The 16,398-nt window shown below is 35.4% G+C and overlaps 1 protein-coding gene and 1 pseudogene across 1 annotated transcript; one reads left to right on the top strand and one right to left on the bottom strand.

Moving 5' to 3' along the window:
- Positions 1-607: 607 nt before the first annotated feature.
- On the top strand, positions 608-10,131 carry LOC137721817 (pirin-like protein). The gene is made up of 6 exons (XM_068460827.1): positions 608-885; positions 1,049-1,098; positions 1,189-1,253; positions 6,855-6,920; positions 7,139-7,242; positions 9,233-10,131. The coding sequence occupies exons 1-6, from the start codon at positions 668-670 to the stop codon at positions 9,705-9,707; spliced, it is 978 nt and encodes a 325-aa protein (XP_068316928.1). The 5' UTR covers positions 608-667; the 3' UTR covers positions 9,708-10,131.
- A 2,320-nt stretch (positions 10,132-12,451) lies between these two features.
- Positions 12,452-14,596, bottom strand: LOC137723219 (UDP-glycosyltransferase 92A1-like; annotated as a pseudogene).
- Between the last annotated feature and the right edge of the window lie 1,802 nt (positions 14,597-16,398).

The raw sequence follows: 16,398 nt of genomic DNA, 5'->3' as shown, positions 1-16,398 counted from the left end.
TGACTATAATTAATATAATCATAAAGAGATTTTCTGTTTGTAACCGTTGGATAAAAATCTAACAGCCTACATTGTTTGATCAAGATGATCCTTTCTTTGAGTTCAGAAAAGAATCCAAATCCCCCCGGCCAACCCAAAACTACAAACCCATTCTTATTCATAGAAAAGTTTAAAAAACATATTAGAAAATCAATTTCCTAATGTACGTCGTCTTATATAGCTACATACTGTTATTAACTTACGTGTTAAAATAAAATATATTTCTAATAGTTCCATACTGTTATTAATTCAACTAATAAAGTAAAATTGATTGCATAGTTAATATTCTTATTTACTTAAAAACTTAGAAAAATATTTATGACAACCTCTTTTGGTGACAAGGAAAAATCATCACGATAACAAAGAAACGTAACAAATAAAATATCTCATGTAAAATGTGCACAGAACACAAGCAACATAACCAACACGGTCTACAACATTCAATTCAATTTCATCGTCTAGATACAAATTCTCCATTTTTTAATATTTGATATTTTACATTTCCAAATCGGCTGGTTTGTCCGGCCTCCCACCATACTCAATGCCGTTATATATTAAATCAATCATATCGCGGAAGTTATAAGACACGCATCCAGCTCTCAACTTCTCCGTATAAAAATCAACGCTCATGGAAGCTATTTCCTCAGCACCACACACCACTTCATTATTCGGCAGAGCCACCAACCGCTTCAAAATCCCATTCCCTTCCTTCATCCGAAACACCATGTCTGATTCCAATCACCAATCCCTTCCTCCTTTTTCCTCCCCAAGAATGGTCGTCAAGAGGGTCCTCGCCAAGACCCAGCACGAAGGCGATGGTGCTGTTGTCAAGAGAGCCATTGGAAGGTAACCATCTCAAATTCTACCCGTTTTTCAATTTTTTTGCATCCTTTTTTGCTTTTGAATCTTTTATTTTTACACTTTTTTTGGGATTTCATTACATGGGTTCTTGTGTTCTTGAGTTTTTGAAAACTGGGTTCTTATTTGTTCGTGGATTTTTATTTTTCAGCAGCGAGTTGAGGAACCTGGATCCTTTTCTGATGCTGGATCACTTTTCAGGTACTGTTTTTTCATTATTTTAATTCCTTTTTTTTTTATGGATGATATGAATTCTGTGCTGATATTGTTGTTTGCTTTGTGATGTTGAAGTGTCCCCACCTGCTGGATTTCCTGACCACGCGCACAGAGGTTTCGAGACTGTCACATACATGTTAGAGCATTCCCACCGTAGCTTTTTGCTCGGGGGACAGTCTCCAGAACAAAGGCCCGAGGGCCGGTGGATGGCCTCCAGCGTGAGGCAGGCCGGGGGATGGGGGAGGCCCGAGGGCCAGGCCCGTGAAGGATTGCCAGGCCTTGAGCCCGAGCTGAGGATGACGCCATGCTGACGCCAGGGTGGCGTCAGCGTATTATTTAATTTTTTTTGTGTCAGGCGCGTGCACCCCACCCGCGCGTGGGGGCGCGTCCCGACACAATAATCAGAAAAAAAAAGCTTTTGTCAGTTACCGTTGGGAAGCCACGTGGCTTCCCACGGTACGTTAGATCCTAACGGTCACTTAATGTGGACCGTTAGATCTCAACGGTAAAAAAAAAAAAAATGTCAGATTTAATATCCACCGTTCGATCTGAGATCAACGGTGGATATTAAAATGCTTTATAAATTAAAAAATAAATGAAAAAATAGTTTAAAAAATCTGAAAAGTTACCGTTGTGACACGTGGCACAATCTGGAGCGTTGGAATTCAAATTTTTTTATATCCAACGGCAGAGATTAATTAATTGAATAAAAATTTTAAAAAAAATGTAAAAAATTCAAAAAAATTCAAAAAAATTCAAAAAAATTCAAAAAAATATCTGAAAAATCTGAAAAAATTGTAAAAAAAATTGTTTTTACTTTTCTATAAATACCTTCTCATTATCATCTACCTTACACAACAATTTCATATTTTCTCAACTACTTTCAATCACATTCCTTTCTTTGTCTCAAAGTTTGAATCCATTTTTTTTCAACAAAATGACCACTGGTGCAGGTACGAATTGGTCGCTTATTGAAGATGTTGCGTTGTGTACTAGCTGGGTTGAAGTTACTCATAGTTCGCTTACGGGTAATGAGATGCAGTTGCGAGAAATGTGGAGTCTTATTCATACCAGTTTTCTTGAGAAAATTGGTGGGAAAAGAACCAAAGAATCGATGTCCAGTCGTTGGAAATTACTTAGCCAATCGTTTAGTACGTGGAGAGACGCTTTGGCACAAGCTAGTAATAATATTCGAAGTGGGGAAAATTACTCGGATCAGGTAACAATTTATTATTTATTGTTACTTATTTGTTACATTATAATTATGTTGTTTGTATTATTTATTTATTTGTTTGTTTGTATTATTTATTTACTAAACTTGGAACTCTAGCCCCATGTTATGATTAAAATGACATATAAATATATATATATATATATATTTGTTACTTATATATATATATGTATATATTTGCTAGTTAGTTATTTTCATTATAATTATTTATTTGTTACTTATTTTCATTATTTACTAAACTTGAAGCCTTCTTAGTTATTTTCATTATATTTGTTACTTATATATATATGTATATATTTGCTAGTTAGTTATTTTCATTATAATTATTTATTTGTTACTTATTTTCATTATTTACTAAACTTGAAGCCTTCTTACTTATTTTCATTATATTTGTTACTTATATATATATGTATATATTTGCTAGTTAGTTATTTTCATTATAATTATTTATTTGTTACTTATTTTCATTATTTACTAAACTTGAAGCCTTCTTACTTATTTTCATTATATTTGTTACTTATATATATATATATATGTATGTATATATTTGCTAGTTACTTATTTTCATTATAATTATTTATTTGTTACTTATATATATATGTATATATTTGCTAGTTACTTATTTTCATTAAAATTATTTATTTGTTACTTATTTTCATTATTTACTAAACTTGAAGCCTTCTTACTTATTTCATTATATTTGTTACTTATATATATATATATATATATATATATATATATATATATGTATGTATATATTTGCTAGTTACTTATTTTCATTATAATTATTTATTTGTTACTTATATATATATGTATATATTTGCTAGTTACTTATTTTCATTAAAATTATTTATTTGTTACTTATTTTCATTATTTACTAAACTTGAAGCCTTCTTACTTATTTTCATTATATTTGTTACTTATATATATATATATATATATATATGTATGTATATATTTGCTAGTTACTTATTTTCATTATAATTATTTATTTGTTACTTATATATATATGTATATATTTGCTAGTTACTTATTTTCATTAAAATTATTTATTTGTTACTTATATATATATATATATATGTATGTATGTATTTCCTAGTTACTTATTTATTTGTTACTTATTTTTATTGTGTAGGAACTTCAAGCACAAGCTTGGTACGCTGCCAAAACCAAAAGCAAAAATAAATCATTCAACCGGTGGGAATGTTGGAATATTGTCAAAGATTGTCCTAAATTTAGAGTTGTGCCAGTCGGTCCAGAAGTGCACATGAACAGCACCCCTCTACACTCTACACCCGATCATGTTCATGAAGATGATGCAGAAGAAGTGCCCGAAACGCCCCTCCCTGAACGCGCGTCGGGTTCGACCCGTTTTCCAATTAGGCCTCAAGGTAAGAAGGCTTCAAAGAGAAAAGGTAGTGCTTCCAAGAACGATTATGCAAAGTTCATGGAAGAACTTACTCGCCAAGGTGAATTGACTTTGGCAAGGGACCTGGCGAAAGATGAGGCTGAAAAGGCTAGAGAGGCATCAAAACAAGCAGCTGTTGAGAGAGAATTTTATGCTAATGAGAGAGAAAGAGAGCTACTTAGGCAAGAAAGGGAACATGTTAGAGAAGAAAGACGGGCTCAACAAGATCGTGAGATTATGAACATGTCTTTAGAAGGGAAGTCTCCAAATTCTAAATTTTTTTGGAAATCAGAGAAAGCGGACGTTGTGCGAAGGAGGCGTGCAAGAGAAGCAATAGCAAGCCAAGGTGGTTCTAGCACCGCAACAGAAGATCATCCTAGCACCACAAATTGGTTAAGTGATGATGAATAAAGTACTTTTTGTAATCGGAGCCCATAATTTTCCAATCACTTTGGGTTGTAATTTATTATTTATTGTTTGTATTATTTATGTTGTTTCCAATTTCTTGAATATTTATTCAAATTAATTTGGTAAGTTATTTATTAAAAGTCCATTGTTCAAATTAAAAGTCCTTGTATAAAATAATTAAAAGTCCATCGTTCTAATTAAAAGTCCTTTACATAAACATAAACATAAACATACTAAGAATTACATAAACATAAACATAACAAAATTACATAAACATAAACATAAACATAAAACATACTAAGAATTACATAAACATAAACATAACAAAATTACATAAACATAAACATACTAAGAATTACATATACTAAGAATTACATAAACATAAACATACTAAGAATTACATATACTAAGAATTACATAAACATAAACATAAAAAAATTACTTAAACATACCAAATAATAAAACACACCAAATAAAATAACATAAACATACCAAATTAAAAAAAAACACACTAAATGAACTTAATTATCTTCAGCTTGTTTCAATGCCCACTGGTGCTCTATCAAGTCAATTTGTCGGGCATTGTGCATGTCTGGCATTTGAAATGCAGTATATCGTTGAATGAGCCTTTCATTGTAACGTCCATCCCTTTGTAATGGCTCATGTTGCACGGGCTCATCGGTGGCGTCATGAGCACAATATATACGTGTTATTGAATTGTTCATCGGGTCTGGCTCATATTCATCAACGGCTTCATAATCGTACTCATCTTCCACAATCATGTTATGAAGAATGATGCACGTCATCATGATGGATCGAAGCGACTCTACATCAAACAATCTGGCAGCACCCCTGACGATCGCCCAGCGAGCTTGGAGGATACCGAAACAACGCTCTACATCCTTCCTGCACCCCTCTTGACAGCTTGCAAAGTGTTTTTCCTTTGCACTCCGTGGACGTGGCACTGTTTTGACAAAGGTTGACCAGCGCGGGTAGATGCCGTCAGCTAGGTAGTATGGCCCGTCGTACATACGTCCGTTGACCTCATACGTAACTTTTGGTGCATTTCCTTGCAAGACATCGTTGAACACTGGGGATTGGGCAAGGACGTTGATGTCATTTTGAGCTCCCGGGACCCCGAAAAAGGCGTGCCAAATCCATGTATCAAAAGATGCCACCGCCTCCAGAATGATACTTTTTGCTCCTTTTCTGTCCCCGTAAGCGCCTTGCCATGCACTTGGACAGTTTTTCCACGTCCAGTGCATACAATCAATGCTTCCAATCATCCCCGGAAAGCCACGCATCTCCGCCTTCTTCAACAGCCGCTCCAAGTCCATGTGTGTAGGTTTGCGGAGGTACTCAGCGGTGTAGATAGATTCGATTGCTCCGCAAAACCTCATCAGGGACTCAAGAATGGTTGATTGCCCCATCCTCGTTATCTCATCCACTTGGTCTGCAGATGCTCCATATGCAAGCATCCGCAAGGCAGCAGTAATTTTTTGCTCAGGCAGTAGACCCATAGCACCAAAAGCATCTTTTTTTTGCACAAAATAAGAATCATGGTTGCAAACAGCAATCATGATTTTGTTGAACAAATGTCGTTCCATTCTAAAACGACGTCTAAAGTACGTATCAGGGAATGCACTATTAGGAACAAAATAATCATCCAAGAGTTCCATACCTCGTCGTTGCCTGCTTCTATCAAGGTTTCCGGAACGGCTGGGCCTGCAGATCTGAGCCGCAGCTTGGATGACTCGACGGGAATGTGAGGCTCTGCCCCTTCTTACTTCGTCATTTCTCATTTGACGCTCCTCATCCTCTTCCCTCTCATTTCTTACCCTCTGGTGATTGAAGATTGCTTCAGATTCGTTAAACAATTCTTCCTCTTCCTGATTGTATTCCCACATCATCCTTGAGGAAGAAGAAGACGACATTGAAAGAAAGAAACAGAAACTATGAATAATGATACAAATTTTTGTGAATAAGGAAGCAGAAACTATGAATAACGATAGAGATCTTGAGAATTTTGGTGTGAGATTTGTGAGGATGGATGGTGGATTATATAGAGGATTCAGAAATGATTAGGTTCTGCATAATGCCACGTGGCATGCCGTCATTCGTTACAAATCTGATGGAAATCTATCCTCAAAGATTGTGAACGGATTATGACACGTGGCATGTCGTCATTCGTTAAAAATCTGATGGAAATCTATCCTCAAAGATTGTGAACCGATTATGACACGTGGCGCGACGTGATTGGTTAATAATCTTATCAGAAATCCATCACCAATAATTGTATTCTTTTGTATTATTTAATAATACTTCGGATAATGACACGTGGCGCACCGAGAACGATTAAAAATCTTATCCGATATTACAATTAAAATTATTTTGTATTATTTTATAATAAAAAAAAATACTAATATTTTATTGCCTATTGCCAGGGCTATTGAAGTGTAACGGTGGAGATGCAAATTCTATTGCCAGGGCTACTTACTGTTCATTAAGGGCAGTTACTGTTCATTAGGTGGATTGAATAGTGTATTGCCAGGGGGAGGGCTCCAACGCTGGAGTTGCTCTTAAAGGTCCAACCTTCTTTCCTTTTATTATTTTTATTTTTTTAAATGTTTTTGGATTCTGGATTTCAGATCGCAGTAAGAAATTGAAGTTACAAGTTTCGGTTTGTTTGGATTTCAGGGAGCAATCACTCACCAAGACTTTGCAGGGCACAGGGGTACAATCCGAACTGGGGATGTGCAGGTATCTATTGATTTGTTAATAATACTAGAGTCGTCAAATTTGTTCACGTATATATTCATCGAATTATGTGTCAATATCTTTGTTGCTGTTACCCGCTAAAAATAAATGATCAAATGTCAAGACGTTATTTGGTGAATAAATTTGACCACGGTAGCAAAAATGTTTATGATTGGACATGTGTTAAGCATTTTGTTGGATGTGTGATTTTTTGGGGGCAGTGGATGACGGCAGGCAGGGGAATAGTTCATTCAGAAATGCCTGAAGGAGAAGGACCCAACACTGGTTTGCAGCTTTGGATCAATTTAGCCCGGAAGGATAAAATGTACGTATTTTTTCTCATTCCACCGCATAATTTGGGATAGTGTTATTTACACATTTTTTTTTATCTCTCACACATTCTTGATAATATATATTTATTGATCTTCTTTAATTCATTCAATCACGATTGGAAATTAAAACATGTGTATGAGAACTAAAAATAGATGTGTGGATAGCACCGCCTCATAATTTATTTTTGTGCATCAATCAATTGTCAATACTTAGTATTTATATCTATGCACTCTGTTGTGAGTTGAGTCATCACTGATCTTTACCTCATAACAACTAACAATTTAACACGATAATTTGTCAAAAAAAATAAAAAAATTCAATACTTACATTTTAGTCCCTTTTTGCTTACCCGTAATTGTTTATATAATCATCCAACTACTAACAGTTTTTTGACCGGACCATTTCAAAAAACAAAAACATAAATAGCATCATGGCCATGCATGACCGTATATTATGCAATCAGTTTTCGTCAGATGTTATTTGTGTTTAATTTTAAATAAAAAAAATCAAATTATTTCTGACACGCTACACAATGAATGATTAAGATGTGAGTATCCTTAGAATCCCCACAATTTGGATACGGATAGGATCCAAATCCCTCAAATACATACATGTGGTCTCGTTGGAACCCCACCAACAATTAAAAAAAAAAAAAAAAAAACTAAATATTTAGCAAAGGAATTAGTATTTTTTTATTTCATGCCATGGGAACTGGTACGAGAATTTAATCTTTTACACATTTCTGTTTTTTTACAATTATTTTTGTTTTAATCTTTTACACATTCTTGTTTATATTATATTTTTATTTTTATAGATTCGTGATATATCTATATGCATGTCATTCTAACAAAAGTTAGCCGAATCTATACCACATATTAATAGAAAACTCTTAGTCAACAAAAAATAAACGAAAATATTATTATACCCTGTCATGTAATTTTTTTTTTGTTGAGGTAACCTTTCATGCATAATTAAAATAAAATATTAGACAAGAAAAATCATGGATATTAAAGTAATTTCAACAAAAATAAGTTTAGTTTTTTTGTGACATCCCACATCACCCAGGGGAGTGATCCTTATATGTATATTCCCATCCTTACCTAGCACGAGGCCTTTTGGGAGCTCACTAGCTTCGGGTTCCGTAGGAACTCCGAAGTTAAGCGAGAAGGGGGCTAGAGCAATCCCATGATGGGTGACCCACTGGAAAGTTGCTTGTGAGTTCCCAAAAACAAAATCGTGAGGGAATGGTAAGCCCAAAGCGGACAATATCGTGCTACGGTGGTGGAGTCGGGCCCGGGAAGTGGTCCGCCCCGAGCCGGGATGTGACAATTTGGTATCAGAGTTTAACCCTGGCCGTGGTGTGCCGACGAGGACGTCGGGCCCCTAAGGGGGGTGGATTGTGACATCCCACATCACCCAGGGGAGTGATCCTTATATGTATATTCTCATCCTTACCTAGCACGATGCCTTTTGGGAGCTCACTGGTTTCGGGTTCCATAGGAACTTCGAAGTTAAGCGAGTAGTGCGCGAGAGCATTCCCAGGATGGGTGACCCATCGGGAAGTTCTCGTGTGAGTTCCCAGAAACAAAACCGTGAGGGCGTGGTCGGGGCCCAAAGCAGACAATATCGTGCTACGGTGGTGGAGCGGGCCCGGGATGTGATGGGGGCCCGGGCCGGGATGTGACATTTTTTTTTTCCTTCTCTCATTCACATGTCATCAAAACGTATCTCCAATTTAAAAAATTAAAAATTAAAATAAACCACATTTCTCTCTCTCTCTCTCTCTAACATTTCTTCCCACTTCTCTCTCTTCCATATTATAGTTTTTTTTTTCTTTTAAATTTTTTATATTTACGCATACATAATATATGAGCTCCATCTAGTAATTATAATTATTTTGATTTACAGCGAGTAATTACAAAATTATTTTTCAAAAACTTTATAGTTCTCTATATTCACTATGAAAATATTCTTGCTTGCAGGATTGAGCCAAGATATCAAGAACTCCTAAGCAAGGACATAAGTAGGGCAGAGAAAGACGGGATCGACGTCCGAGTTGTCGCCGGAGAAGCATTGGGAGTCAGCTCCCCAGTTTACACCAGAACACCAGCAATGTTTCTAGATTTCGTCTTAAAACCAAGAGCTCAGCTTCATCACTGCATACCGGAAGCCTGGACTTCATTTGTGTACGTAATCGAAGGAGAAGGGGTGTTTGGATCAACTCATTCGTCAGCTCATCACGTCTTGGTTTTGGGTCCGGGAGACGGTCTAAGCGTGTGCAACAAGTCATTGGAGCCGTTGCGGTTTCTGTTGGCGGCAGGGCAACCCTTAAATGAACCAGTGGTTTCGCATGGCCCTTTTGTGATGAACACACAGGAGGAAATCTACCAAACTATTCAAGACTATCACTATGGTATGAATGGGTTTGAAATGGCCAAGACTTGGAGATCTCAATGAGTGGGAAATGACTAATTTCCACACTCATCTTTCTCCTCATGTACTTCTTTTCTTCTTTTCGTCAATTAGATTGGATAAATTGACAGAAAAAAGTAAAAAGAGAAGTGCAGGAGGAGAAACGAGTGTGAAAACCAAAACGAAAATAGAAGAAGAAGATAAAGGAGTAGTCTGTATCATCAGTCAATTGTCTATATGTGTATTCCATCCATATTAGCAAATCTAGTAGGAAGTGAAAAGAAAACAGAAGATTTTACAGGAATCGGGCAAAAGCTTCTAGAAGAATCTTGAGTTTATATTGGTTTACCCACTTCATGTATGATGGGTCAACTTCTCTTTTCATTTACTTTTCTTTCAGTAAGATGCTTCTTTTTCTTTTCTTCTTTTGTAATGAGTTTTTGTGGTAATTATGTTTTGAATTTGATTATATTATGTTTCGTAGTGCTATTCACACACATCTTTTTATTTCTCACAAATTTTCTGTTAATATTTTTCAATTCATATTCCAGTTGACGGCTGTAAGTTTGATCCATGGACAATAGTTTTGGATAGTTTTTTTATTAAACTTTGAGTCATTTTGGTTAAATAACATTTTGGGATAGTTTTTTGTTAAATATTTGTTAGCCCAAACCTTTTTCATTAAAACTTCCTAAAGTGATAGGTCGATTTTTAGGTTGAATAAAGTTCCACTTTACTTCATATAGATTCAATTTCACAAGTTTAGATATGTAGCTTACACATGCGAGCATAATGTGAGGGCTTTTGTTCCAAGTTTCAACCCTACCCTATTAGCCATGTGCAGGCTTTTCTTTGTACTTTTTTTTATTTTTGTCAAAGGTAAATTCATGACTAACAAAGAAATATTACAGTAAAGAAAGCTCAAATACAAAAGTAAACATAAGACAGTAGGTTGGACCCTCCATATAAATAAAGGAGTAGGATTCTCTCCCCTCTTATTCTCATCTCTTTCCCTCCCTTCCTCTCACACTTTACTTTTTGTCTTATTGTTTTTATAAAAAAATCAATATAAGATGTTAACGTGGCTTAACCGTAACCATTCAAGTATGAAAAAGGGAAGGGGAGAGAATCCTCCTCTATAAACAAAAGGAAGAGCCCCATATAGACATTAGAGCCCACAACAGAAAAAACCAAAACATACAAAAACCCTAACAACTTTAGCAACCTTCCTGCTATCGCCGCCGCAAGAAACCTCGAGCATCAAAGAAGAGATCGAAGCCTCGACAGTAGATCTGAAGAGGATGGTGTTGTAGCACCCAACATGGGCCAGCAACCGGCGTCATCCTCAATCGATCAAGGGATGGGTCAAACGTGACCCTTGAACTAAACCCACCATTGCAGATGTGAAATCCACAAATGAAGCAGCTACAACTCTCTCACCCCTAACATCTTTTGAAACAAAACCTATCCCTCTGCTAACCAATAATGGTTTAAAGAAGAGTTCAACCATCAATCGTCACATCATGGGTTTTACAAAAATTGATCTAAAACGTTAGTTTCTCTAGCATTACCCATAACAAAAAGATGTTATCAACAAACAACAATAATAACAAAGTGTTATGCCATTAAGTGGTGTCAACCGCATGAATTCTAAAATGTCACCGCGTTCGATTTTGCACCTTGTTTTTCGTTAATTTTTCCTGTGTGAATCCTAAATGTTATTAACACTTTAAAAATATCAATCGCATTTGGCTTATTAGTTGAAATGCCCCCTAAAACTACCATTGAGTCTTAGTTTACCCCCTGAAACTTGTTTTATCTCACTTTACCCCATTAAACTGACATTTTCAACTCTATTGTCTCACTTTACCCACTTCCATTAATGGACTATTAAATTTAAGGGTATTTTAGACATTTTAGTTTTTACACATTTATTTACCTCTAGCTCTCACACTAAAACAAGTCTCAATTTTATTTTTGACAACTCTAATTCAAACACATCAATTTTGGGCATTTTTGAAAATAAATTATTCAATCAATAGAAAAATTCTGAGCAACTAAATTATTGTATCAACCAAAATAAGGGTTACATTTGTTCGTAAAGTCATTTCACTTGTAAGACATCCATGTATTGGCTCGAAACTTTGCAATTGAAAAATATTTATTACAACAAAATCATTATATCATTAAGCTTTCCTTTCCAAAATACTTCCCAAACCAAAAAAATCATTTAAAACAAATGTGCACAGTTTGAAACAATAAATTTCACATTGTTGAGCACTGATTCCACTAGGCATGAGCTTGTTCAAACTGTGCACATTTGCTTTAAATGATTTTTTTGGTTTGAGAAGTATTTTTGATAGGTCAGCTTAATGGTATAATGATTTTGTTGTAATGAATATTTTTCAGGTGCAAAGTTTTGAGCTAATACATGGATGCCTTACAAATGAAATGAATCTATGAACAAATGTAAACTTTATTTTGGTTGATACAATGATTTTGTTGCTTGAAAATTTTTCTAAAGAATAATTTATTTTTCAAAAATGCCCAAAATCTATACGTTTGAATTACAGTTGTCAAAAATAAAATTGAGACTTGTCTAGTGTGGGGGCTAAAGGTATATAAATGATTAAAAATTGAAATACCTAAAATACCCTTAAATTTAATAATCCATTAACGGAAGTGAGTAAAATGAGACAAAAAAGTTGAAAATGTCATTTTCAGAAGGTAAAATAAGATGTGACCAGTTTCAACAGGTAAATTGAGACTCAATAGTAATTTTAGGGGCATGTCGACTAATAGGCTTTCACATTTTATGTATAGTTCTTTTCCAAGTTTTCATAGATAACAAAAGCAAAATAACTTTTTAGAGTGGCAAACACTGATTAACGTCTTTTGAATAAAAAACTATCCATTTGCAAACAATAGGAATTTCTCAATTGACTTGTAATTACCAGTAACCTAATCACCTCTAATTAACTTTTGACTAATCTTGTTTCTCGATAAAAGAGCGGCCACAAAATCCTCCATGGCCTTGACAGAAGACCCCTTCTCCTTTCCTTGATCACCATCATTATCTCTAATTGATCCTCTTAATTTCTCCTTAATCTCACCAGCATTCTTCCTCATCTCTCCTCCATTCCCACTCTCATCCATCATCAAATCAATCACCTTCTTCACCTCCTTCCATCCAATATTACTCTCCACACTTACACCCATCTCCTCCCCCAACATCTTCAAACACGCCCTGGCTCAAGTTCTCCATCACTGAATTCCACCCGCAATGGCTCACAAAAAACCCTGTGGATTTGTGTGACAATATCTCCAACTGGGGTGCCCAGTTGTGCACTAGCAACCCCTGTTTTCGTTTATTCATTCTTTCCTCAAACCCGTCAGGCAGGCAGCCACGCTGCTTTGAACTCTCCCTTCAGATCAAACCCCACCGGAGGCCTTATCACCCAAACGAAAGGCTTTCCGCCTTTTTCCAACCCAACAGCCAATTCCATCATTTGGGTTTCACTGATTGTGTTCTGAGAACCAAATGAGATGTAAATTACAGAATTCGAACCTTGCGAGTCGAGATAAGGCGGCGAGAATGAGGTTTGAGGGCGAGTGAGGCGGCGGAAAGGTTGATCATTTTGGTGAGGGGGAGGTTCTCGGTGGTTTCTGTGTTGGGGTGGAGGTCGTGGTCTGAGCTGCAGAAGGGAAGCTCGGCCAGGTGGATGTTGTTGTGATTGGATGAGGCGGAGGAAATGGTGGATTGGAGGGATTTGATGTTGAGAGGGGTGGTGGCGATAGTGACTGTGAAGTTTGTGGACTGTTGGATTTGCTTTGCAAGTGCTAGGAATGGGATGATATGGCCTTGAGCCATGAACGGCAGCATCACTATATACTCTTTCTCAAATCCCTTTTTTTTTTTTTTTCTGAGTGTTTTCTGAATTATCTGTAAGAAGGAGGAGGAGCAGGAGGAGGAGGCGGAGGAGGAAGAAGAAGAATATATCGCTATTTTTCAAAGGATTAGGATTCTCTATCCTTCTAATCTCTCTACCCTTCCATTCTCTCTTATTTGAAGAGGGGAGGAGAGGGGATGAGAATAGAAGGGTAGAAAATCATCTCCATTTTTCAAAGGTTGGGTGAGAGAGGGTTCGAGAAATAGAACCATGCTGTGTGAAATATGTGTTTAGAATTCGTCCTTAACTACTTAACCACCTCGCGGTGGTTAAAGGAAAAATGATTGAACAGGAGACACACTGTGTAAAAAAAAAGAAACTTTAACGAAAAGGTTCCGGTACTATTCATTTTAACGAAAAATCATATTTTTATACTAAAAAGTTAATTCTAGTATTATTCATTTTACCCTTTATTTTGTCTTTATCGTTAAAACTCAAAGTTTTTAAACCATTTTCATTAATTTTTCTTTAAAAAAAATAGTACTAACCTCCTAAATAATCTACCATTTGCTGCACTAAGTTAATTTAAATAATAAAACAAATGCTATAAATATATGAAATAAAACTAAAAAATTGATTTTTTTAATGAATAGGATAGTTTTATTTCATAAACTCAAAGAGAGTACAGTATGGTTTGGCATTAAGGTGCTTAAAAAAAAGCTGCTTATTTTCAAAGTTTTTATGTTGAAAGTGTTTGGTAAACTAAAAAAAAAGGGATTATTTTGGAAACTGGTGTGATTGACAGCTGAAATCATCAAAAAAGCTGAAGCATCTAAATGCTGCTTTGGAAAACTAGCTTTATTTCAAAGCACCTGGCGCTACAGTGCATCTTTAATGAAACTTTCTAAAGTCCAATAACATCTTCGAACCAGAACTTTGACTATCTTCATCCTTCGCCGATCTCCATCGTCCCTCGAACCAGAAACGGCTCCATTTGCCATATTCTCTAATCACTAAACTAGAAATGGCTTTGTCGATCTCCATCGTCCCTCGAACCTAACCCTTTCTTTGCTTCAAATTGATTTCTCTCTCTCCTACAAGACCCGATGGATCTGTCTCCATCATCCGACACATGAACCCACAACTTCAATTGACTCAATCTTGTTCCCCTGCACAAGAAACGGAAACACAGAAACCCACCAGACTACCACAACCCAAACCGATAATCGCAAAAAAAAAAAAAAAAAAGAGCATAAAACTCTCATTTTTCCTTTGCTACTTCAAGAATCTGTAAACAAAAAGAACAACAACAATTCAATTTCTCCTTATTCAAAGTTTACAACTTTGAATTTGTTTCAAATCAGAAAAAAGAAAACGAGGAGGAGGTAGAAGAGATAACCTTGAGTCGCTGCTTGCGGAAGGAAGAGAGGTTGGACTGGAGACAACGAGAAGCTTGTCGATGTCGTTAGTCAATCCCTTTGAAACCCTTTCATTGCCTCTACAGAACTACGAGATCGTTTTGCTGAAGACGTTGTCGATTCGTCTGATAGCCAAAAGGATGAGATTGACGGAAGCCTGCAGAGGATTGGCTAGATAAAGAAGAAGGAGGAAATTAAAATAAAAAAGATGAAGAAGGAGCAAAGAAAAAAAAATAAAGACAGAAAATTGGGGAGTAAGGGAGAGTCGGGAGACTTCTACATAGATTATTAACAAATGAAGATGGATAAAAGAAAGATAGGAGACTTCTAGAGAGACTATTAATAAATAAAAGACATAGATTATTAATAAATGAAGATGGATAAAAGAAAGATAGGGCTGGTTTATTATTTTACATTTAACATTATACTCATTTTATACCTTTTTGATCATTTCACTCAGTTACAGTTGTTTTACATAAAAGTTTACCAAACACTATCATATTGTTTTGTTTTTTTTTTCGAAAAGCACTTTCACAAAAAATTTTACCAAACACTCTGCTGCTTTATATCACAGCTGCTTATTCTCACAGCACAGCATAAACAATTTTTTTTTCAAAACACAACAATATCAAACCAGTCCTACTTATCATGGTCAAGGTCATCCTTAATGACATTAGGTGGTTCCTCAAATCATACTATAGGATCAATATAGGATAAACTTAACGTGGCTAGGCGATGAGCCACATCATTACAAGTACGAGGGACATACGCGAACATACACCCACTAAATTTAGAAGCAAACACAACAATATTGGCAACAATGAAACTGAGACTAGATAGATATTTTAAGTACTATTTTCCATTTTTAGTAGTTTGAATTATCAGATAATTTAATTTTTATCAATTAAATTGTTTCTTCAATCATTCTCGTTCAATTTTCGTACTATTTATTGCGTAAGGGAAACTCAAAATCATCATTCTATGTTGGGGAATTAAGAGAAATGATAGGAACATTAATTTTAAACAAAATTTTCAAATTAAAAAATGTGCTACTAATAAAAAAATTAACATTATCAATGTTTTAAACAATAATTCAATCACCAAACTGCATGTTATATTAATTAATTTACAAATTTGATACAAAAATTTAACTTGCCTAGCATTACTCGAATTAAAACCAAAATTTGGTTATGCAAGCAATGGCAATACAGACTTGGATTTGATTGGTTTCTAGTTTGTGACGTGGAGGAAATGCGGCCACAGATGCCAACTCTGTTCGATTGAGGATCCTTTTTGTGAGGATTTCGGGAATTCTCAAATTATGTTCATTCATCGTATATCGTACGGTCAATTTTTATCAGGTACTATTCATGTTTAATTTTAAATAAAAATATTTAAAAATGATTTTTAACCCACGATGTACGATGA

The sequence above is a fragment of the Pyrus communis genome, chromosome 17 (genome assembly GCF_963583255.1).
Source record: "Pyrus communis chromosome 17, drPyrComm1.1, whole genome shotgun sequence".
NCBI lineage: Eukaryota > Viridiplantae > Streptophyta > Magnoliopsida > Rosales > Rosaceae > Pyrus > Pyrus communis.
The sequence above is the reverse complement of the archived record's forward strand: the minus strand, read 5'-3'. Positions and strand labels throughout refer to the sequence as shown.